At 47.1% G+C, this 22,483-nt stretch overlaps 1 protein-coding gene across 2 annotated transcripts in view; it reads left to right on the forward strand.

The window, feature by feature from the left end:
- The first annotated feature begins 595 nt into the window (after window positions 1–595).
- The window catches only part of tln2b (talin 2b), a 97,380-nt gene continuing 75,492 nt past the window's right edge, over window positions 596–22,483 (forward strand). Inside the window, exons 1-2 of one of the 2 annotated variants that reach the window (XM_080842352.1) lie at window positions 596–647; window positions 19,331–19,504. In XM_080842352.1, coding sequence (XP_080698478.1) covers window positions 19,369–19,504 — 136 coding nt within the window. In that variant the 5' untranslated portion in view covers window positions 596–647; window positions 19,331–19,368. Of the gene's footprint in view, window positions 648–3,494; window positions 3,519–19,330; window positions 19,505–22,483 lie in introns of those variants that run through there. The other variant, XM_080842353.1, reaches the window with a different exon arrangement.

Consider the following 22,483-nt stretch of genomic DNA (forward strand, 5'->3'; position numbering starts at 1 on the left):
AGCGAGGGGGCAGGTTGTGCCAGAGGGGCAAACTATGGACGGGGAAAAAGCCAGAAACCTTAACTACACCCCACCCCCACTCCTCCAGGCTGTCTCTGCAGCAGCCCCCTCTAATGCATTATCAACATAACCCGCACCACCCGCCACAACCCCCACCACATGCCTGGTGCCCAGCGGAGATGGGTTAATGACCGGCTCACTGTGGCAGGCCCATGCTGGAACCAAACGCTTGGCCGCAAAATCCCCACTGTGCTCAAGAAAGCCCGCTTTTTAACGGAACAGCCTGGCGCATGGCCCGCTGTGAATGTTGTAGGGGATAATGATCATCCCACCTCATCATGTCAGGAGTCTGTCCTCGCAGTGCAGTGTCCTTACGGGATGGTTAATGAAGCTGTTTGTGTGTAAGGGTTGGGGCAGCTCCTTTAGTGGGGTAATTAAAGTAATGGTGGTTTAAAATGCTTGGTCATTGTGTCTTTAAAGCACCTCTTTCTTCTCCACATTCAGCTAATAGCCCCGTCTGCCTGCACCAGTGTCAATGCATTTGTCTTCTGCTGACTCACTTTGGTTTTCTCTCTCTCTCTTGTTTTTTTTCCTCCAGCTGTGACAATCTGCTGAGATCCTTGGCCATTTTATGCCCCAGCAATAAGGTAAGAGACTATTACACAGCCATCTCTCTCTCTCTCTCTCTTTCTCTCTCTCTCTCTCTCGCTCTCTCTCTCTCTGTGTCTGTCTCTCTCTCTCCGTCCTGGATCAATATCAGCATTAGATGGGCATGTGGAAATGGAAAAAGTGCAGGTGTCTTTATGACAAAGTTTCGAAATTTGATCAACTGTTTGTTCATACATTTCGTCACCCAGTTTCTGGTTCCAGGTGTTCTCAGTCAGCAGGAAACTGAGCGGGGTGTGCAGAGTGATTTAGGAGCCAAAGCCACCAAAGAGTTTATAATGGATTCCGGGGCCCTTTGTCATTGCTTGCAGGGGGTGGTGGCGACTCCATTTCAGTTCTGCTGTGGAGCTCCAAAAAAAAAAGAAAGAAAAGGCTTCAAGACTGTGAGCCACTGGGCATGGGAATCACCCCCTCATCACCCCACCCCATGCCCCAGTACAGTGGGGAAAAACTAGGGTTGCCTTGGCAACCTGCGGATGTGGAGCATGAAATAGCGCACCCGCTAGTGTTTTTTTTTTTTTTAACAAAGCAAAGCAGCATCCTTCACGTGCTCAGCCTCTAATCCTCTCTCTCGCCTGCTCTCTGCGCCTCCACCATACCCACTCGCCTGGAGAGAGAGGGGCTGAGAGCGAGGGAGAGAGAGAGGGGCTGAGAGCAAGAGAGGTAGGGAGGGAGAAGGAGCATGAGCAGGGAGAGAGGGAGAGAAAGGGCCTTTATCACTCATGTGGCGTCCCTCCATTAGACCAGCAGCCTGTGGTCCTCTCCGGCATTTGAGCCACAGTGCTGGCCTCAGAAGCAGCGCTGCGGTCCTGCCTGTGTGGAACTCTCACCACATCAAGGGCGTTTTCATAAGCCAGTGAGGGCGGCCTGCCAGTGAGGGCCGTGTGGCGCACTCTTCTGATGTTCACGAGGTGCAGCACGTAGAGAGGAGAAGGGGAGAGCGGCTGCGGTCAGCTACGCTAGGGCTTTCAGCAGAGTGTTCTAGAGATCCAGCCTGACTGTGACAGGAGTACACTGGGTTGCTGACTCTACGTGTGTGTGTGTGTGTGTGTGGTGCGCCACAGGGCACTGAGGCAGTCTGTCTGTGCCTACTCTGTGTGTTTGCTGTTGCCTGCTCTTTGCTGCTCCATGTGATAGTTGGCACTTGGTGCTCTATAAACTGACAGACAGAGCCATTTCAGGAGTCACAGTTGTTATTATTAAGTTTCCTCGTCCTTTCCTTACATTCTTGATCAAATACAACAACGTTGTTTGCATTAAATTAATATAAGTAAAGGCTATTAATTATCTCTCCCTCACACCCACCCACACACACACACACCCACACACCCACACACACACACACACACACACACACACACACACACACACACACACACGTTTGCCTTCTCTTCCTTGCTTTCTATCTCTTCACTATCTGTCCCCCCTCTCTGTCTGTCTGTCTGTTTCTTGGCATAAGTTTGGAGCGTAAGTGGTCCGTGCGCTGGTCATTAGCATTGCGGCTGGTGGTCTGAACGCAGAGGAATTAATGGCTTTCAGCTGTCAGCATTTGACATGACCACTAACGCGAGCGAGAGCCAGGCTCAGCCAGAGATTGGCAGCTCGACCAGGACTCCAAGCTGACTTTAGCAGCCCCTCTCTGAGATGGGGCTCTCCCTCCAACAGACCACCTTCTTAGATCCCTCTCAAGCAACCCCCCCTCCCAGCCCCCCCCGCCCCCACTGTCCCATATGGCCTGATGTGTCACCATCGTCTCAGGTTCTGTTGGGTGTTGGGGAAGTTCGTTGCAAGGCAACAGAAAAACAGGTTTATGTTTAAGCCCAATTAGGACGACCTGTCCCCCCTGCAAGTGGAACACTTCATCTCAGAATCAGATTTCTGTCTGTATATGTCCTAAGTTCAGGGCCTATAAAGGTGCTGTAGAGTGTTAAGTGAAGGGAAGGGAAGGTCTAGAACAGTGTACAGAGAACAGAGTTATTTTTTTATTGATGTTTCTTTTGTGGGCCCCGCTGTGTTTTTGGAACAAGCTTCATAGGCAAGCTTTGTTTCTTCAGTGGTTTGTCAGGGGAAAGGCTGTTGGGCTCGGCCTCTATTTTAGCCAATTTAAACTGTTGATTTCCCCAAAAAGCTTTTAGTCCTCAGTATAAACTAAACAAAGTTATCCGCCTACAAAGATGTTTGGAATAATTTGTCTACCCCCCCAGCCCTCCCTTTCTTTCCCACATTATCTCTCTCCCTCTCTCTTTCTGTTTCTCTCCTCCTCTCTTTTTCTCTTTTTTTTATTTCAGTGACATAACAACACAATTACCCCACTCTCTCACACACACACACACACACACACACACACACACACACACACGTTTGCTTTTCATTTCCAGCGTTCAATGCAGATGTTGACCAATCATTAATCATCTTGAGAGGGAACATACAGTGAAAAGCCCGCTAGCTACCAAATTGAGTGTGTGTGCAGAGGGGGGCCGTGAGGGCTGACGTGTGGCGTGGGTTGGTGTGAGTGCTTCATCTACGACCTGGCTGGCTGACTGGCCAACTGACTCTTTGGTTGTGGTCAGCGCAAGGGGCAAGTTTCACTTTGTTTCCAAGCCAAGGGCGGACTAGGGTGAAGCGGGTGGATGTGAAGGCGATGTTGTGTGCTGTGGCCAGATGAAAGTAAGGGTCATACACACTGACCCTTACCTCCGTTCCCCTCCTCTTCTCTTCTCTCCTCTCCTCACCTTTCTCTGCAGGAACCCTCTCCTCCTCCAGTGTAGTCAGTGTATGGCTAAGCTGAGCATTGCTGCCCACCTGATTGATGGAGATAAACTGATACACAAAACCTTTAATTAGGTCTTGAGGTATACATTGCAGCATTACATTCAGCTACACATAAAGACTCTACTTTAACCTTCTGATGAAAAGATCATTGAACCATATTGGTTATTTATTCTGGGTAACACTTTCATAGGACAAAACTGTGTTTTAGCCCGTCATATAAATTAGGTTATTTTCAGTGTCACAGAAGAATATTCTGGTGAACAGCTCCGATTTCTCTGAAGTCATCTCGATGTTGAAGACGGTTCTGTTGTGGCTTGTTGATAGCTGGTGTGGTTGGTCCTCATGTCTGTAGGAGTGTAAATATGGCGGGTTCTTTCCTCAGAGAGTGCTTCCTCTGGTGCAGCTAAGCGAAGGCGACAGACAGCATTACTGGGATGAGGTTTTAATTTTTTACACAGTGTCAGGATGCCTCTGAGTAGCTAGCGGGCTTTTCGTCAGAACTCTTCGCCATTAGTCATCACCCCTAGTGATGTGCTTTAGGTATAAGAGAGTGTGTGTGTGTGTGTGTGTGTGTGCGTGTCTGCGTGGGGTGTTGGTGGGGTAAATGAAAAGATGCTTTTGTAACCGTTCTCAAAGCGTTGTGTAAGAGCTGTTTACTCATCCTTGCACGGCGTTTGAATGAAAAGAGAGCATTTAAAACACACCACTCACCTCTCCGTGGGAAGCATCCGCAAACAGCTGGGAAGGCTCAGCTCACACAGCCCTTCTTGCAGGCTTGGCCTTGAGCTATGTGGCAGATGCACCACATGCTGCATGGTGCGCTCTCTCTCCTCTTTCACACACTCAGAGCATGGTGGGGGGGGGGGGGGGGGTTGACGGCATAGCCAGGTCGTGTGGCTGTCATGGAAACAGAGAATCAGAGCTACTCTACGTCCGTAAAAATGCGCAACCAACAACATATTTGGTCTTTTTTTTTTGCTTTCTCTCAGTTGTTGTTGACCGTGCTGATCTCTTCGTTTTTTTTTTCTTTTTAATTCCCGACACTGCCCGTGTTAACTTTTCCCGAGAGGCATTTATCAAGTTACTTCCCGTGTGATGTTCAGGTGGGGTGCTTTTTAATCTGAAATGAGAGATGAGCATTGTGAGACCTGCCCCTGAGGCTCTGGGGAAACAGATTTTTTTTTTTCCCTCTCTACCTCTGCCTCGCTCACTCTCTTACTCTCCATCACTATGTTCTTCCTCTGCCCTTCCATGGTCAATGCTATCACATTCCTAGAACAGCTCACATTTCTTTAGGAGAAGCGCTCCATCATGCTTTGGTGTGCCGCCACAGTCAAGGTCTAAGCCACAAGTCTTGACATTACAATCAGGCCAGAGGAGACGCGGCCAGAGCTCAGTCTTCTCATGCTCCTCCTACTCCCTTCACTAACAGCCCTCCAGAGCAGAGGGTGTGTGTGTGTGTGTGTGTCTCTGTGTGTGTCTCTGTGTGTGTGTTTGTGTGTGTGTGTCACGTGGCTGTGTGTCTGTATGTCAGTGTCATGTTTGTGTGTGTGTGTGTGTGTGTGCGTCATGTTTGTGTGTGTGTGTCATGTGTCTGTTTTATTGTGTGTGTGTGTGTGTGTGTGGGCATGTCATGTTTGTGTGTGTGTGTGGGCATGTCATGTTTATGTGTGTGTGGGCATGTAGTCATGTTTATGTGTGTGTGTTTGTGTGTGTGTGTGAGAGTTTATCTGTATTCACGAACGTGGCTATCACTGACAGACTGCCTTGTCCGGTTGGGAGATTGCAGCGCTCTGATTTATGCCACGTGCCGGGTCGAACACAGGATTTATCTCGCTCGGGTTCGGCGGGCAGATAGCGAGCGCCACTTTTATGCCGACGCTCCTGCACACTCTCTCACTCTGGAAAACCAGAGAAGCTTTCAACCCCTCAGCCTTCAACCCCTGACTCCCCGACAAATATGTTTTTCCAAGTACTGGCCTGTGCAGACTCACATTACTCCACCCCCCTCACCGCCCCACACCCCCTTGCTGACCTGGTATTGAGAACATGTAACATTTACTGGGCTCTCTTGTTGCCCGCCCATCTCTCAGACCCCAGCTAAGGTCATCTCTAACTCTAATCTTTTTTCCCATGATCGCTTGAAAATAGAATCCTTGGAAATAACAGGCATTATCACTGGCCCTCCGCCCTGCCCCTGCACCGCTGGCAAAAGTCATAAAGACAAGGAGAAGGCAGGCAGGCTCCATAACTCATTGGCACAGTTGCCTTTGATCCTGGGGAATTTTCAGCATTGAATTTTTTCTGCACACACACACACACACACACACAAATTGAATAGCATGTATCAGATTTGTCTGCAAGCCTGGGGAGGCGGAGGGTTGAAACTATAGATGTAAGTGTTCACAGCTTTGTTGGTGGGGGCGGAGGCTGTGAGGCAGGAATATTGTACTCTTGTAGCTATAGAGAGGACGGGGAGGGGAGGGGAGTGGAGGGGGTTCTTAGAGTGTCTGCCTGCAGACTCTACATGTGCTGAGCTGAGCACCCTGCCCTCCTCAAATCTAATCCGCCTAAATACCAAGCCACTCGGAAGGAAGAACTGGTTTTGTGCTTACTGTACCATGACCTGTAGGCAGGGGCAAGACTAGGAAAGGCATTGTAATGGGCGCAGGGTGTTTTCAAGTACACTGATGTGTGTTATAGTGGGGTAGGGGGACCATTTATTTGACATTTTTATTGTGAGTGAGTTGAGGTGATTCAGAGTGCTTTGGGGGGAATTCATTTACCTACCCATGTACTCCCAGGAAAGGGTGTGTGTGTGTGTGTGTGTGTGTGTGTGTGTGTGTGTGTGTGTTTCATTACCAGTGGTTGTGCAGTCAGTGTGTAGGATGAAGCACGGTGTTGTCCAGCTATTGCCTGAGGGAGGAGGAGGAGGAGGTGATATAGGAGCAGCAGCAGGGGTAACAGCAGTGTGGTCTCCTCCTGGACCAGTCTGTCTGCAGATGTCCGAGAGAGAGAGGGAGGGCGTGCTCGGCCTTGTTTGTTGCTGTAACCCTTCACCGTGGCACAACCTCCCCTTAATTACTGTCACTTCAGGGTCCATGGAGACAGCTGATGCTTGCACTCAGATCACAGTGTGCGTAGGCGAGACAGTTGTCTGCTATTAATGCAATTACTGCATGCTTCCCTTATGCCCTCATGCACAAATACACGCGCATGCACACACACACACACACACGCATGCACACACACACACACACACGCATGCACACACACACACACACACACATAGTATAACGCACATGTGTACACTCACACACACATTTAATGATTAAATTCAATGTGGATTGATAGAAATAATATTTATTTACTGAAACGGCACAAACACAAAAATAGTCTAGCAGACAAAGGTTTCATTACAGACTTTGGGATCTGTGTGTGGGTGTGTCACCCGTTTGTGTGTAAGTGCAGGCATCTCAAAGGGGCCTCCTACATATTTAAAGAGTGACTCGCAAGTTATCCTTGTTATCTCCTCCCTTCGAGATGAAATTGAGAAGACTGTTGGTATGATACTTCCCTCATACTCATTCTGCTTTACACACACACACACACAGTGGTGATAGTGGACACTGTCTGTGGTCTCTTGACAGCTGTCCCTTCGTGACAAAGGCATGCGCGTGTGAAGAGGATCAGCCTTGACACATCTTTTCATAACTCCCCTCCTCTTCCTCTCTTTTTCTCTCTTCCACTTGCCCCTCCTTCTCCTTCTCCCTCTCTACATCTCTCATTCTTCCCCTCCTTCCTCTTCCTCTCTTTTTCTCTCTTCCACTTCCCCCTCCTTCTCCTTCTCCCTCTCTACATCTCTCATTCTTCCCCTCCTTCCTCTTCCTCTCTTTTTCTCTCTTCCACTTCCCCCTCCTTCTCCTCCTCCCTCTCTACATCTCTCATTCTTCCCCCCTTCCTCTTGCCCCTCCTTCTCCTTCTCCCTCTCTACATCTCTCATTCTTCCCCTCCTTCCTCTTCCTCTCTTTTTCTCTCTTCCACTTCCCCCTCCTTCTCCTTCTCCCTCTCTACATCTCTCATTCTTCCCCTCCTTCCTCTTCCTCTCTTTTTCTCTCTTCCACTTCCCCCTCCTTCTCCTCCTCCCTCTCTACATCTCTCATTCTTCCCCCCTTCCTCTTGCCCCCCCCCCCCCCCCAGTCCCGTCTGATTGATCATCCCAGCTGCCATGCCTGTACCAGAGGCTGAATCCTCTCTCTGCTGTAGAGACTCATCACAAATTGCTGGCCTGACCGCCTGATTCCTACACAGTGGTGTCATCGGCTGGTGCAGGGGTTTAATCTGTTGACAGCACTGTGTGTTTGTGTTTGTGTGTGTGTATGAGAGAGAGAAAGAGAGCGCAAAAAAGACAGTGAGTATAGAGAATTCTGAGTGTTTGTGTGTGTGTGTAAGAAAAAAAACTAGGAAACAGTTTTTGAGAGTGTTTATGTCACTGAAAGAGAGAGTGTTTGTTAGTTGGAGTGTGAGTGATTGTCCTCAAATGAATGATTTCATGCTGGATGGTGTGAGTAGCGGTGATGCTAACCTTCCTCCCAGCTTACTTTGTCATGTCTGGGTGAGTTGGTTGATGCTTTGGGGTTAGTTGGACCGTCTCTGGCCCCGTCTAGTCTAGAACACCCTCCCACCCTTCGCTTTTACAAGGCCACCTCCCTTCCGGGTTGAAGTGAGGAGCTCGCCAGACAGAGGCTGTGTCCATGGCGACCCTCCGTGGGTGGATGGCTTATGAGTGAGTGCAGCTGTCCGGTTTGGAGCGCTGGCGGCCTCTTCTCCTCTCCTCACAGGCCTCTAAAGCGTCATGAGAACATGAGGAGGAAGGAATCCTTACTTTGCTGTCGGGACAGTCAGTTCTGCTGGGTGCTTCTGCACTTCTGTGTGCAGTGTCCCCGTGACCTGATGGCTGTTAGTTCTGCTACGCTGCCTTTTTCGAAAGCCGATGACCACATTGGATGGGACATGTCGTAGTGTGTGAGTGTGTGAGCTAAAAGGAATATTAACTCTAACACACCCCACTCTCCCCCAATTGTTAAACACTCATTTTAGTCTTCTGAGACTTTTCCATAAATGCCTGGTTTGAGAATTAGGTAGGTTGTGTAAGGCTTGAAGGAATGTATTATGTTAATAATAATATTATTATTGGATATTATTATTATATAATTTTATATTAAATAAGTACTTACACTTACTAAATTGCTAACATCATCATGTATTTGAACTTGACAGCAAATCTGGGCATTGGGTTAAAGTTCTATGTAGTCTTGGCGTTGTTGGGAGACCTGTTTCTTTGCCAAGGTAGGGTAGGGATTTTTTTTTTACTACCCACACCATTCAAACAGTTGTTTAAGATTACAGAGTTAACCTTAAGCAGAGTTTACAGAGACTCATCACAAAATGAAAGAGGAAGAGGAATATAAGTTTGAAGGCATGAAATTAAAGGAGCATAATTCCAAGAAGTCAAATTGCTTTTACAGTTTTATGTCCTGTGCATGCCTATGGTTCACTCATGCTCTGAAGTGAAGCATTTGACCATTATTTAGCTGTCTACTGGGGACACTGAAGATGTGTGTGTGTGTGTGTGTGTGTGTGTGTGTGTGTGTGTGTGTGGATTGTTGTCCATTTTAAACATCTGCTGGCGGGTGTGCGTCATACTTGGAGTCCCGCGTCACTCTTCTCTTTGTGAATCACCCCTGAGTCTTCAGTACTCTTTGGATGTCAGGAGATTTGCTAAATGGCCTTAAATTACAGAGAGGTTAATCTACAAAGGACTGCTGGAGTTCAGCTACACAGTGTGCCATATATCATGCTCACTGCTTGGAAACTACTGACATTTACATCAGGCTGGGATTCTATTCACATTTGTGCTTTAATATAAATACCAAGACATTTTTTTTCCTTTTTTTTAAATGCCCATGAGGTTGAGGCCCATTGTGGTGACTGGGTGCAGAAAGCGAACTCTATCTATTTATTGGCCCTTTCTCAGAGGATCTCTGCAGAGAGGAGCAGAGCTGGAGGACGTTCCACTTTACTGGGGTATTTTTAGAGGAAGAGAAGCCGCTTTTTTTTCTCCCTCTCCTTTCCCGGAGACAAGGGCAGGATTCATCATTTCTGTCAGCGGCTGTAGCTTCGCATTACATAAAAAGCAGAGACCCCCTGCACTCCACACCCTCTCACGGCACACACACACTTACCGAACACACACACACACACACACACACACACACACACTCTCCACAGACACACTGACAGCTCACACTAAAAGCTCAACCACACACACACACACACACAAGCATAGCACACACACGACACATATGGTTCTGACACCACAGACTTTTTTTTTTGTTCTGAATCAAACAGTGAATCCAAACTGTAGGGAGTTATGCCACTGAGCAGTGACGCAGTGCTGGAAACACCAGTACCAGAGCCCTAACGTCCGACCTGATTCATGTTCCTGTCAGATAAAATGTCCATCCAGTCCCCTCAGTAAGATTTTTCAGTAAATGCGATTTTCCCAATAAGCAAACCTCAGTGCCATCTCTCACCTCTTGGGTGTTTGGGCCCTGGTTCCCCCCTGACTTACTCTCCCCTCCCCGACCCAGTTGGTATCAGTTAAGGGGTTATGACCCTCCCACACATGCTTTGCTGGGCGCTGTGTGTCACTCGCGGGAATTCACAGCCATATTCACTTCTAATGAAATTAATATTGTGAACATATTGTTTTTCTGTTTATCTAGATTCAGTTTTGTCAATTAAGATGGCGAGAGAGAGAGAGCAAGAGTGTGTGTGTGTGTGTGTGTGTGTGTGTGTTTTCACATGGGTATTAAAGGTGGTAAAGGGCAAGCCTCTCAAAGTGTTTTGTTGATGTTTGAAGAGTGGCTTGGCTTTTCTCCCATTCTCCCTCAACTCGATTCTGTGGCCAGCGGCTAGATGTTTGTTTCTACACACACGTCCACACAGACAAATACTATCTCTGCTACATTATTAGTCTGTACTGGCATTTGACTGTTGCCCTATGAGATCCATGCGTCCTCTCCCAGCTTCACTTCTGTGTGTGTGTGTGTGTGTGTGTGTGTGTGTGTGTGTGTGTGTGTGTGTGTGTGTGTGTGTGTGTGTGTCTGTTTGAGCGAGAAGGAGAGTTGAGAGAGTGGCTCTTTGAATGAATGAACTCCTCTTCCTCAGTGCCACTCAGTGAACCAGATAATCCCCTGGACAGCGCAGCTCTCTCTATCTCTTTCTCACTGACTCACACTTACTCACTCACACACACACACACACACACAAACTCTCTCACTCTCACTTACACACACACACTCACTCACACACACTCTCTCACACACACACACACACACAGGCACCAAGGTTGCTGGGAGGGGAGGAGGCTTTGAACAGCTCCCAGCTGACCTTTACCCGGCCCCTGTTCCACATTGTGCTCCGGTGGGCAGCAGGTCCTGTCCCCAAGGCAGGAGCCCCAACAAAAAAACAGGCCAGTCAGACTCCAGTCTGCTCCATCAGTCTAGACCCCTTACCTCTCTCTCTCTCGCTCTCTCTCTCGCTCTCTCTCCGTCTCTGTCTCTCGCTCTCATCTCTGTTTCTCTCTCTCCATTTCTGTTTCTCTCCATCTCTCTCTCAAGCAGAGGGGGATAGAGCCCAACATGATGACTCATCATAATCACTAACAGTCTTATCTAATTAGATATGTCCCGGCCTGAGCCAACATTACATTGTATCAGATAGAAGGGTAGAAATAGTGGCGTCGCACTGATTCATGGAAAACGCAGAATGACTTCCTTTGAAGAGTATCTCGACAGAGGAGAGGGAGCACCACTGTGCTCCTATTAGACCAGAAAGCCAGGGGAAGCTGTATCTGTGAGCTCCATCTGTGGTGTGTAATGATTTTGGTACAAATATTTCATGAATGTGTATGCTGTGCTATAGATGGCCTGTGGCTGATAATAATAATGCAAGTAATGTCACACAGTAATGTAATGTTGGTAACCACACACACACGCGCACATACACACACACACACACACACACACACACACACACACACACACACACACACACACACACAGTATGAACTGATGGTGCACAGGATCCCCATTAGCTAGTTCTTGAACAAATACCAGCATTTTTACCCTTGACCAAATGGGATCGTTAGTGAGATTGCCATCCAGGGGTCTGAAGGGGATGAAATGATATTGTGGAGCACGACCATATCTAATGCTCGTTTCCCTCCAAACCCGGGGGACGGTGTATCCTCTGCAGGTTAGCAGACTATCACCTCATACCACATCTCTCATAGTGCATAGTGGAGTTAAATCATAATCATTTAAATAATGTCTGGTGACTGGTTTGCACCGGGGGGGGCGGTTTGTGGGGGAGATGTAAAAGAGACGGGTAATCATTTTCTGCATGCAAGGCACCTAAATCACGCACATCTTTTTGCCCGTTGCGGCGGGGGGGTGGGTATTTATGACGAGTGATTAATGGTCTCGGAGAAGCAAGCTGCTCTCGAATCTTCAGATTTACTGCTTTTCAATTAAGCTTCGCATGCACTCCGATTGATGAGCTGCACTCCTAATGATCTTTGATTCATCATTCAAAGGAGGATGAGGGATCTCATCTTTTTTATTGTTTTGTTGTTAGACTTTTTTTTTTTTGAGAGAGAGAGACTGTTGCGAGTCGCTTCAAGTGTCTGTGTCGGGGAGGGGGGGGTCTTCTGGGAAAGAGGGAAATTAGACCTGACTGCCATATTTGGGGGCACGGCAAGCACGCGGGTTTTACCACCCAACATGAGACATGACATGCCACGCCGTATATTTCACACATCTCAGACGCCGACCCTCTTGTCGACAACAGCAGACGGGAGCGCGTCTGAGATGCTCTGGAAGGCCATTGCGGAATGTGACCGACAAAAAGAGGAGGCAGGGGGTAGAGGAGGAGGAGGAGGAGGAGGAGGAGGAGGAGGAGGAGGAGGAGGAGAAGGGTTGCCTCGCAAAACCTAATTTGCACAGATAGTTGATTGGTTGGCACAACAGGAAGTGACGCTGGCATGTGAGGGCAGTGTAGTCTTTGGCGTGGCGCTGGTGCTGGAGGGCTCCTGAGCCCAGGCCTTTGTGTGCGGGTTGGTTTGTGTGGGACTGGACCAAGACAATGGCAGTGTGATGGCATCTCTGGGCCTGTGGGTTACGTAACCGCTGCTGGGGTTGGAGTGTTTGTACAACGTCAGCGCTACATTGTGTGGCATTCTCATTCAGGACGCGCGGACAGACAGTCAGCCATTGACATGCAGAGCTCTCAGGATTTCCTCAAATCTGTATTGTATTGATTTGTCGGAGGGAAGACATTCACACACACACACACACACACACACATTCACACACACACACACACACACACACATACAGATATCCCAGTCAATTCTGTCAAGCCTAAAGCCAAAACTAAGCTCTTGGTGACTATTGTGTGCTGACTGTCAGAATGAGGAAGCTTAGGTGCTAAGATGTTGGAGTTGTGAATGTAATTCAGACTTGCGTGTCTCATGTGGAGATCAGTGTTCTGTACACACCGTGATAATGCCTGGGGTTATTTCTGACCTCCCTGCGGATCTGGCTGAGGTCAAGGGCATTTGATCTGCTCTCCATCAGTATTCAGTTTCATTTATTTTAATCTATACAGCATTATGAATTTATATAGCAGCATTAGCAGCATTGTATCATCATCAGCACTCCTTAGAAAGCAAGGCCTAACCCTATCCCACCCCACGAAATGCATTCATGGGCTTACATGCTGGTCGTACCGCGAGTTCCATTCCATAGCATTCCAGTAATAGGCAGAGGTATTCCGGTAACACAGAGCACCTGCCGAGGACGCGGAAGAACCTCTGATCCCCTGTGCTTGGACACGACGGCTAACAATAGATAATCAATGGTCATGTTAACTGGGAACCCTGCAAGGGAGACAGAAGGGTGTGTGTGTGTGTGTGTGTGTGTGTGTGTGTGTGTGTGTGTGTTTGCGAGGCCATGGAAGCCTTCTTCTCATCTGTTTTTACCAAAAGGATGTCTGCTTACACATGCAGTCTTTGCTGGATTAGATGGATTTAGCAGTCTGATGATACGAAACAGCATCCCATCATGACTGCGACCGCTGGATGAGTCCAGCTCCTAGTATCAGGTAGTTGCATGCTTTAAAGATTAGAGCGGCGATGGTTCAGCATAAGCCTGTGCTTGTTTTAAATCTCATTAGAACTTATTAGAGCCCATTAAAATTTCATTTTCATCCGGCGTACTTGGGGGAATATGAAGTTAGTGGGTTAATCCAGCTATGATCCTGAACTCTGGTTCAAACTTTTAGTGATTTGTAATCGGTTTCTGTGTCAGTGCCATAGAGAGCTCCTGGTTAAGCAGAGAGAGAGAGAGAGAGAGAGGGAGAGAGAGCGAATGGGAGAGATAGAGAAAGAGAGAGAGAGAGAGAGAGAGAAATTAGCGAGTGAGCCTGATGGAGACACAGAGAGATATAGATGGAGAATGGGTGAAAGAGAGGGATAGAGATAAGAAGAAAGGGGGGAGAGAGAGGCTGATATTCTCTAGCGCTGACAGCCTTATATAGCTTGCATTCCAGGGAGACCAGGCGGAGCAGATGTAGTTTGCGATAAGCAGAGGTGTATGTATGTGAGTGCACAGGTCATATGAGCCACCCTATCTAGCCTCCATCTTAATTTGCTTCCCACATCCTGTTTGCCTTCGCTCCTCCGGAGGTCAGCTTAGGACTCCAAGGCCCCCAGCACTACCTCCTGTAAGAGGGGTGGGCAGGTAGCACTACCTCCTGTAAGAGGGGTGGGCAGGTAGGGGGAGGACTCTGAGGCCCCCAGCACTACCCCCTGTAAGAGGGATGGGCAGGTAGGGGGAAGAGGAGGTGGGACATGATTCATTCAGCCCCTCTGTCTTCAAGCTGCAACATGTCAAGGAGTTTTGCTGTCTAAAATTGTAATGTTTCCAGACCTACCATGAGTTTGATGGAATACAGCAAAGATTATTTCCAAAGATTTATTCTAAGGGTCAGGTTGTTATAACTTTATTTACATTTTTAGGTCTAGACATGTTAGAAGATTGTTGTAAAACATGGTGCATCGAATGGGAAGCTCCATCTTAAAAAGATTACCATATTAACAAAGTCATAATTTAGTCTAGTCTAGAATAATGCTTTTACCTTAAAAAATGACATTTCATATTTTAAAGCACATACATCACTGTTCTTGTTTCTTGCACATACTGCCACTGATCAGATGCACTGTCACAGCACTAGAGAGTGATTGGGAGGAAGGTTGTGGAAGTAGTTCCTCTGATGTCTTTCGCTATTGTTCTGTGTTCTGGAGCTGCTGAGAAATATCAGTGGTCCTTGCCCGCCACCCGCCTTAGGGTTGTGTTTACCAAACACAGCTGGAGGTTGCGGTGGCGTCTTCCCATGCCTCTGTGATGCTCTTCCTTTCTGGGGTAAAAGCGGTTCCAGATTGAGGAGCGCTGAGCATGATCTGACTTTCATTCCACAGGGGCCAGGGCCATGAGAAAAATGCCTGAACACTCACACACAGGCTGGAGCCCTTTCACCAGTAATCTGCTCTGGAAGAGATGTGGCACTGATTTGGCTTAGATCTGGCGGAGATGTGCCAGATCAGAGCCAGATCAGCTATGGACTTGATCTTTTTTTAAAGTAAAGCGGTTTTAGCATTACGTCCAAGAAATGAACAGTAATTTGGAGCAGCTTCATGGAAGGAAGTTGGCCTTCTGCACACATGATGAATCACCAGATTATATTTATAGATGTCATCATCACAGGGGATGTTTTCAGCATCAGTGATGAAGTGATGAGAAAATCGCTTTATCTCACACTATGCCCTATTAAGGTACTAGAGGGACCAACAACTGGAACTATGTTACTGTGTTGTTAGCTGAGGCTCTCCTCCACTGCCTTTTGTAGAATGGTGATTGAATGTTCCAGAAAGCAGCTGACTGTAACCCAGGGCCTCTCACTACTGCTCCTGGGGCCTCCCTGCTCTTCACACTCACACTCACACTCACACTCACACTCACACTCACACTCACACTCACACTCACACCCCTCACTGAATTCATCACTGGCTTGCTTGATTAGCTGAACACACCTGCTTTAGCTAAACAAGAGCTCTTTAACTACTCCGATCTATATCAGGTGTGCTTGGAGCAGGGATCCACTCAAGAGTTCCAGTGGAAGGGGTTTTGAGAACTCTGAGAACAGCTGTCATGGATCCGGCCCTGGTCTGGTCCTGTTCTGGCAGTGTCCAGCCAGACTCCTTCCCCAGTCAGGTGCGATGAGGGGTGTTTTGTCATTGCGTATGCTACTCAGGCGATTCAGCCATGACCTTGGCCCAAGTAGCATCACACAGACATCCTAAGGCCATGTAAATCTCCACTTAGCGTTGAAGACTTTAGACCTGGCTTGACATGTGAATGTCACTGAGGACAGTGTGTGTGTTTGTGTGTGTGTGTGTGTGTGTGTGTGTGTGTGTGTGTGTGTGTGTGTGTGTGTGTGTGTGTGTGTGTGTGTGTGTATACACTCGTCTGCCCGTCAGACTCCTTGCTAATGAGTGCAGGCAAAGTGGCCCCCAGGCACTTCTGTTCTGTGCGATTGTTATTACTTCAAATCACCAGTAATAAATCCCTTCCAGATGGCCCTCCTCTCTCTGTGGCCAATTGAATTGGCCTTCTCTGAGACGGCTTCTCAAGTAGAGTTTGGGTGAAATCAGCCTCATCCGGTTCAGGAACTTTCTTTAATGCTTTTCGAATGAGCCCATATCAGACGTGTAACCCAATATCGATTGCAAAATAGCGGATGTTGTGTCTGGAGCAGAAGAGAGGAACAAATATTAAAAGCTTTCCAAAAAGGAGAGTTCTGGAACTGGAACTGTCTGGTTCCTTCTGATACCATCACCTCTGTTTCTCTCTGTCTCTGTCTCTCTCTCCGCTGTTCTCCACCTATATCCTTCTCTCCTTATCAGAAAGGTAATGGAAACCTTTTTTCCAGCTAGACGCTGACTCCAGAAGCCATACAGCACTGGCACTGATCAAGCACAGATGTGATAGTGATTCATTAACGCTGCGCAAGATCCATTTTGGGACCGGCTCCATTTAGCTGCCGTTCAGAAATCCGCTGCTCTCTGGGTATGCATGTAAGACATGCAGATGTTCTGCTGTTGGGCTGACTGTGTGTTAGAAATCCTTCTACATCCTTCATGCGTGTCACATGTTTGCATGTGAGTTATCAGAACTGATCCTGAGATAGGATGCGGCCACGCGGAACAGAGGCCACGCTTGTTGTCCGGCTCGCAGATCAAGATGAAGGTCTACACAGTGCATGAGCACAGAGGAAGGTTATAATAAATCTCTGTTTTTTAGAGAGAGAGACAGAGGGAGATGTGGAGCCATTCTTTGGCTCGTTTATTTCTGGGGTTCTCACGTTCCCACAGTCAGTGCAGTACATGGGAGTTCACATGAGAGTGAGGGAGAGGAAGCTAGCTCGAAGGGCAAAGCCCAGCATCAAGGAGAGAGAGAGGAGGTTGAGAGAGTGGTCGAGGGGTTTTTGGTCTCAAAGAGGAAGTGATGACTGGGAACACAGAGGAGTGGAAGGTCGCTTGTTGGCTTTTGGGCTGGAAGGGAAGGTGTGTTTAGTGATTACAAAAGCTGGCTTGCTGTCTTTTATCTATCCGTGTGTGTGGTGTGTGGTGTGTGGGGTGTGTGTGTGTGTGTGTGTGTGTGTGTGTGTGTGTGTGTGTGTGTGTGTGTGTGTGTGTGTGTGTGTGTGTGTGTGTGTGTGTGTGTGTGTGTGTGTGTGTGTGTTGTACATCTCTTTTCTAGGAGTGCACATCTGGTCCATAATGGCTCCGTGGGACTACTGTCTGTGTGTGTTTGTGAAAATGTGTGACGCATAAAGGCAGCACCTCCATGTGTGTGTGAGTGGGTGGGTGCACATTTGTGAGAGGGACCACAGGGGACCACCAGTATTCTGTGTGTGTGTCCGGAAGGTGACGAGTCAGGTGGGTGGTTGTGTCTGTGTGCATTGTGGAGACTGCAGGGGACACCTGTTCATTTTGTGCTTGGGTGGGTGTGGTGTGTGCATGTCCGGAATAAGACCATCAGAGGGTGAATGTGTATCAGAGAAACTGCTGAGAGAGACAGAAAGAGTGTGTGTGTGTGGGGGCATGTGTGTGTCTGCAACAAGACATTGCATCTGCTCTATGGGTCTGGTCAGACAAGAGTCTTTCACAACTCTACTGTCAGACAAGGTTTTTCCTTACTCTCTGCCTGCACCGCCCACATGAGTGGTTGAGATAGACCACCTCTTGTGTTCAGTGGAAACTTGCATACTGACAGAGTGCTTGTGAAGGAAGTGCTGTCCACTATCTTGTGAGTTTTGAGTCTTATTTCTTTGGATAAAATATCAATGTGCCAGTTATACTTACACTACAATGTTGTGGCTACTTGTCATAGAAGGGAGAGGTGTTGAAATCCGTCGTTCCACTAGTTTTCTTGCCTCTGACTGGCAGATCACATTATATTTAACTGCTAAAGTGATGGTAACAGATTTTAAGTGTTATAAAATCGTATCTCCCCTTAACATAGTCGTAGTCTGACAGTGCAACCAGGATTCCCCCCTAAAGTTGTAATTGTATTTCCTCCAGAGGAAAGAAAGATAGCAAAACCTCCGTGTCGCTCCCTTAAGCACTGGTTTAAATGGATGTTGGCTGTTGGAACCAACTGAGCCACAATGGAGCCGTCTAAAAGGCTGTTCAAATGAATCATGTAACAGAACTGTGTAACATGTGTATCGTCAGACCCAAAAATAAACAGCCTAAGTACTGTGCGGAATCATACAAGACAAAAGAAAAACCACATCCACAAGTCCACAGTCTGGCATTTGTGCATGAAAAAGCTCAGTCTGTGGAATGGAGGTGGAGGCCTTTTACCCTTGTCTCACTTGCACAGCCTCCATTACCTCCCACATAATGAGGTATTAGGCAGGAATACGTCTGCTCTTATAGGTGGCGAACACCCACTGGCTATGCGCTTGAATGGCTTTCTCAGAGGCTGATACCAGGCAGGGGGTGGCTGATAATTACACTTGACTTTCATTCTTCAGTTGGTGTCAATCAGCCAGACCATTTCCGCTCGACCAACATTGGAGCTGCTTCCGTTAGTTTTTCTTTGTTTTTCTCTCTCTCTTTTTTTTTTAAAGGTTGTATTGCTGGCTTTTCGCTGTTCTTGGGGCAGCCATATCTCGTGTTCTCTCCCTTGTTCAGTACGAACCACAGAAGGGCCCGAGGAACTTTTCTTTTCTCCTCCGTGTCACTGCCTTTGAAGGCCAGAGCCGCACCTGCAGTCTTACCGGGCAGTTGTGTTGCGTAATGCCGCGGTGAAAGGTTTTGTAGATATGGATTGCACCTCTCCCTCTTCTGGTGATGATACGTCCATACATTCTGGCGATGATTTCACAGAGTGAGGGTTTGATTTCTCAGCTCGCAAAACAGCCTGTACTTTTCCCTCCCCGCATGCCAATTCTTGAAAATCTCTGTGGGGGTGTGTATTTCAGCCTTTTCTTTCCTGTTACTATGGAAATAAAACCGTGGGGCTGATAGGCAGCCTTGACACTACCACATGTGGTCTGATTTTTCGCTAGAAGGGTGACATTTTCCCTGTTATATTTTGCTGTTCAGTAAGATGTGTTTTAAGTGTTTTTACTGTGGTAGAGCCCTCATTCTGATGGTGTTGTCTGTGCCTGAAGAATCCTTCTGCTCTCTTGGTAGGTGTGTAAGCGGGTGCTCCCATTACACCAGTGGTCAAGATGGTGGCCCTGTCGCTGAAGATCTGCGTCCGGCAGTGCAACGTGGTCAAGACCATGCAGTTTGAGCCCTCCACGCCGGTGTACGACGCCTGCCGGATAATCCGAGAGAGAGTTCCAGAAGCCCAGACTGGACAAGGTGAGCACTGCGAGTGTGTGTATGTGTGTGTTTGTGTTTGTGTGTGTTTGGGGGAGTTTATGGAGGGGAGGGGGTCTGTGGGTGTTGTTGGGGTTGCTGTATCTGTCTCCCAGTGGGTTGGCACATAAATGGTGTGAAGTCTCTACTTCCCATGTTGGTATTTTGGGGTTTGTAGAATGGTGTTTGGGGAATGGTAGATTTTATGCTACGGGAGTCCATAGCAGGGGAATTGGATTGCGGGTTGTGTATCCTGCAGTGAATAATGCAGCAGCAGTCTGTTTGGTTATGGTCATACAAAGTAGGGAGTGTACCTGCCCAGCCTGGTCTATAAGGTGGTGCTTTACAGAGGGGAAGGTCAGACATAAGAATTTGCTTTTGAGCACATTTCAGACCAAAAACCTCCTAATACTCTTAAGCTTTAAATTGGGGGATTTTTTTTATTATTTTTTTCCTGCCCTCCATTTTGGCTGTGGTGTGGGAAGGTCTGGGATGTGCTGAAGCGTGGTGTGTTAGATCGGCAGGATCGGCCCTGTCAGATCTTCTCCTTCAGAGCGCCGAGGGGAAGAGGAGCTCAGAGATGAAGCGTCAGAGATAAGGATCCACTGCACTGTTGCACAACTGTGCCTCCTAAGTCAGCAAGCTTTTTTTCCAAGTTTGCCAAAGTAATGCTGCTATTATAGTCTGGCAAAGCTGGCACAATATATATATATATATACAGTGGTGGCCAAAATTATTAGAACACCTAACAGATCTGAGAATAATTACCTTTTTTTTGCCTCCAAAACATGATTTAATTTCATAATGTTCATGAAACATGCAGATGGCTGTTCTGAGCACAACAAATATCAGATGAAGTGATTCCTACTGTTTTTATCCACTTTTAGCTTTAATATGTGGTACGTCCACCTTTTGCAGCAATTACAGCAGCGCATCTCTCTAGCATAGAGTCAATATATTTCTTGAGAACTTCAACAATAATGTTATCCCATGCCTTCTGCAACTCAAGCCAAAGGCTTTCCTTGGAATTTACAGTAGATCTGTCAAGTTTATTTTCCAACTTGCCCCGAATTTGCTTGATGGGTTTGAAGTCCGGACTTTGAGAGGGCCGGTCCATAATTTTCAATGTTCCAGCAGATTCCTTGTCGCCGGTAGATCCGGCAAGAGTTAAAATAATGTTTAGGGTCATTGTCCTCTTGGAAAATAAATCCAGGCCCAATAAGACCTCTCCAAGAAGGAACTCCGTGCCTCACCAGAATGTTGTGGTATACTTTTGTATCCATGATGCCATCAAATTAGCTAAAGTCACCTGTTCCTGAGGCTTAAATTGCACCCCACACTATAATACTACCCCCTCCTTGTTTTACTGTTGGCAAGAGACACTCATTTTTATATCTCTCCCCCTCACTTCGTGGAACATACACGCTTTGCTTGTTGCCAAACTATTCAAACCTGGACTCATCAGTACACAACACTTAAACCATTCTTTATTTGTCCATTTCTTGTGTTCTTTTGCAAATTTCAGGCGTTACACTCAATTGTTCTCTTTCAGTAATGTTTCTTTGCTGCTATTCTGCCAAAAAGTCCTTCTTCTCCCAGTTTCGGAAGGACAGTTCTTGAAGACACTGTTGCACCATTAGTCATTGTGATGTTGATCTCATCACACAGATCTTGTAAAGTCTTTCTTCGGTCCTGAAGACTGAGAATTTTGAGATGCTTCACTTGTGTGTCTGAGAGTTTCTTTTTGAAACCTCTCTCCTTTCGGTTCTGGTGCCATGGTGGTTTAAAGTGTACTTTACAGTGCTGGGACTGCATCTCAAGTCCTTGGCTATGGGGCAGTAACTCCAGCCAGCATCAAAAAAAGCCTTTATTCAAACCCATTGCTCACTCGTTAGCTCCTTTTTCACCTTAACCATGTTCAAAGAGCAAAAGGTGCTTCAAGACTGCTTCTAGAGGCTTTGGAGCTATACAATTTTGTGGTGTGGCCTCAGTGACAAAACCCTGATGTTACCAATCACTTAATGAGCAGGATAGGCCTTGTACATTCAAAAGAATCGCCAAGCTGTGTCCTAAGACTCTTGCATCACCATCAATCTAACCACAATAACACCTGACAATGATTACACAAGTAATTTGGCTTCTTCTGTGCAGGAATATGATTGTGTGACATTGACAGTGAAATAGGCCTAGCTTGTTTTTGTACGGAAAATGACCTAAATCTCATTATGATGGCTCTATTCTATGATTAATAGAGCATATTGATGACTTTGTACATATTGAATTCGTTTTTAGGGTATTTTAATGGCCAATTCAACAAAAACAACTGAAAACTCTTTAATATGTCTAGTGTTCTAATAATTTTGGCCACCACTGTATATATATATATTATATTAAATATATCTACAGTATATATATTTCAGAGGTGGCACAAGGTTTTGTGTAAGGTTAAGCTGGTAGACCATATGTTTGTGTGCGTGTGCGTGTGCGTGTGCGTGTGCGTGTGCGCGTGCATGTATGTGTGCCTATCCGCATGCTCGTTCACTGTCATTAGGCTTCAAGGCAAATTGGTATTTACTCACATTGAGTGATGCCCATTCCTCACTCACATGAGCTCTTCAGATGACTTCATGAATATCAAGCGCTTCCCTCGAGGGCTGTCTCCCGCAGTTAAAGCAAATGTCATACTTGTTTCCACCCTTCACATATTGGCATACATCACTAACGGTCTGATATTTTTTGCCTGAAACATCTCAGCGTGTAGTGTGTAGAAATATGTTTTACCCCCTTTTCTGAAATCACTCTATCATTTGCGAGGGCACACATTCCTGATGTGCTCCACACTCTGGCTTGTGTGTGCTGCTGTTCCATGCATCTCACAGGGTCAATCTGTGCGATCTGTGCTTTGACTCTTCTCTCAAGTGCTTGCCATGAGCGGGATGCACATGTACGCACACAGCACTTGAATGAATGAATGACTGGCTG

The sequence above is a fragment of the Sprattus sprattus genome (genome assembly GCF_963457725.1).
Source record: "Sprattus sprattus genome assembly, chromosome: 7".
NCBI classification, from domain to species: domain Eukaryota; kingdom Metazoa; phylum Chordata; class Actinopteri; order Clupeiformes; family Clupeidae; genus Sprattus; species Sprattus sprattus.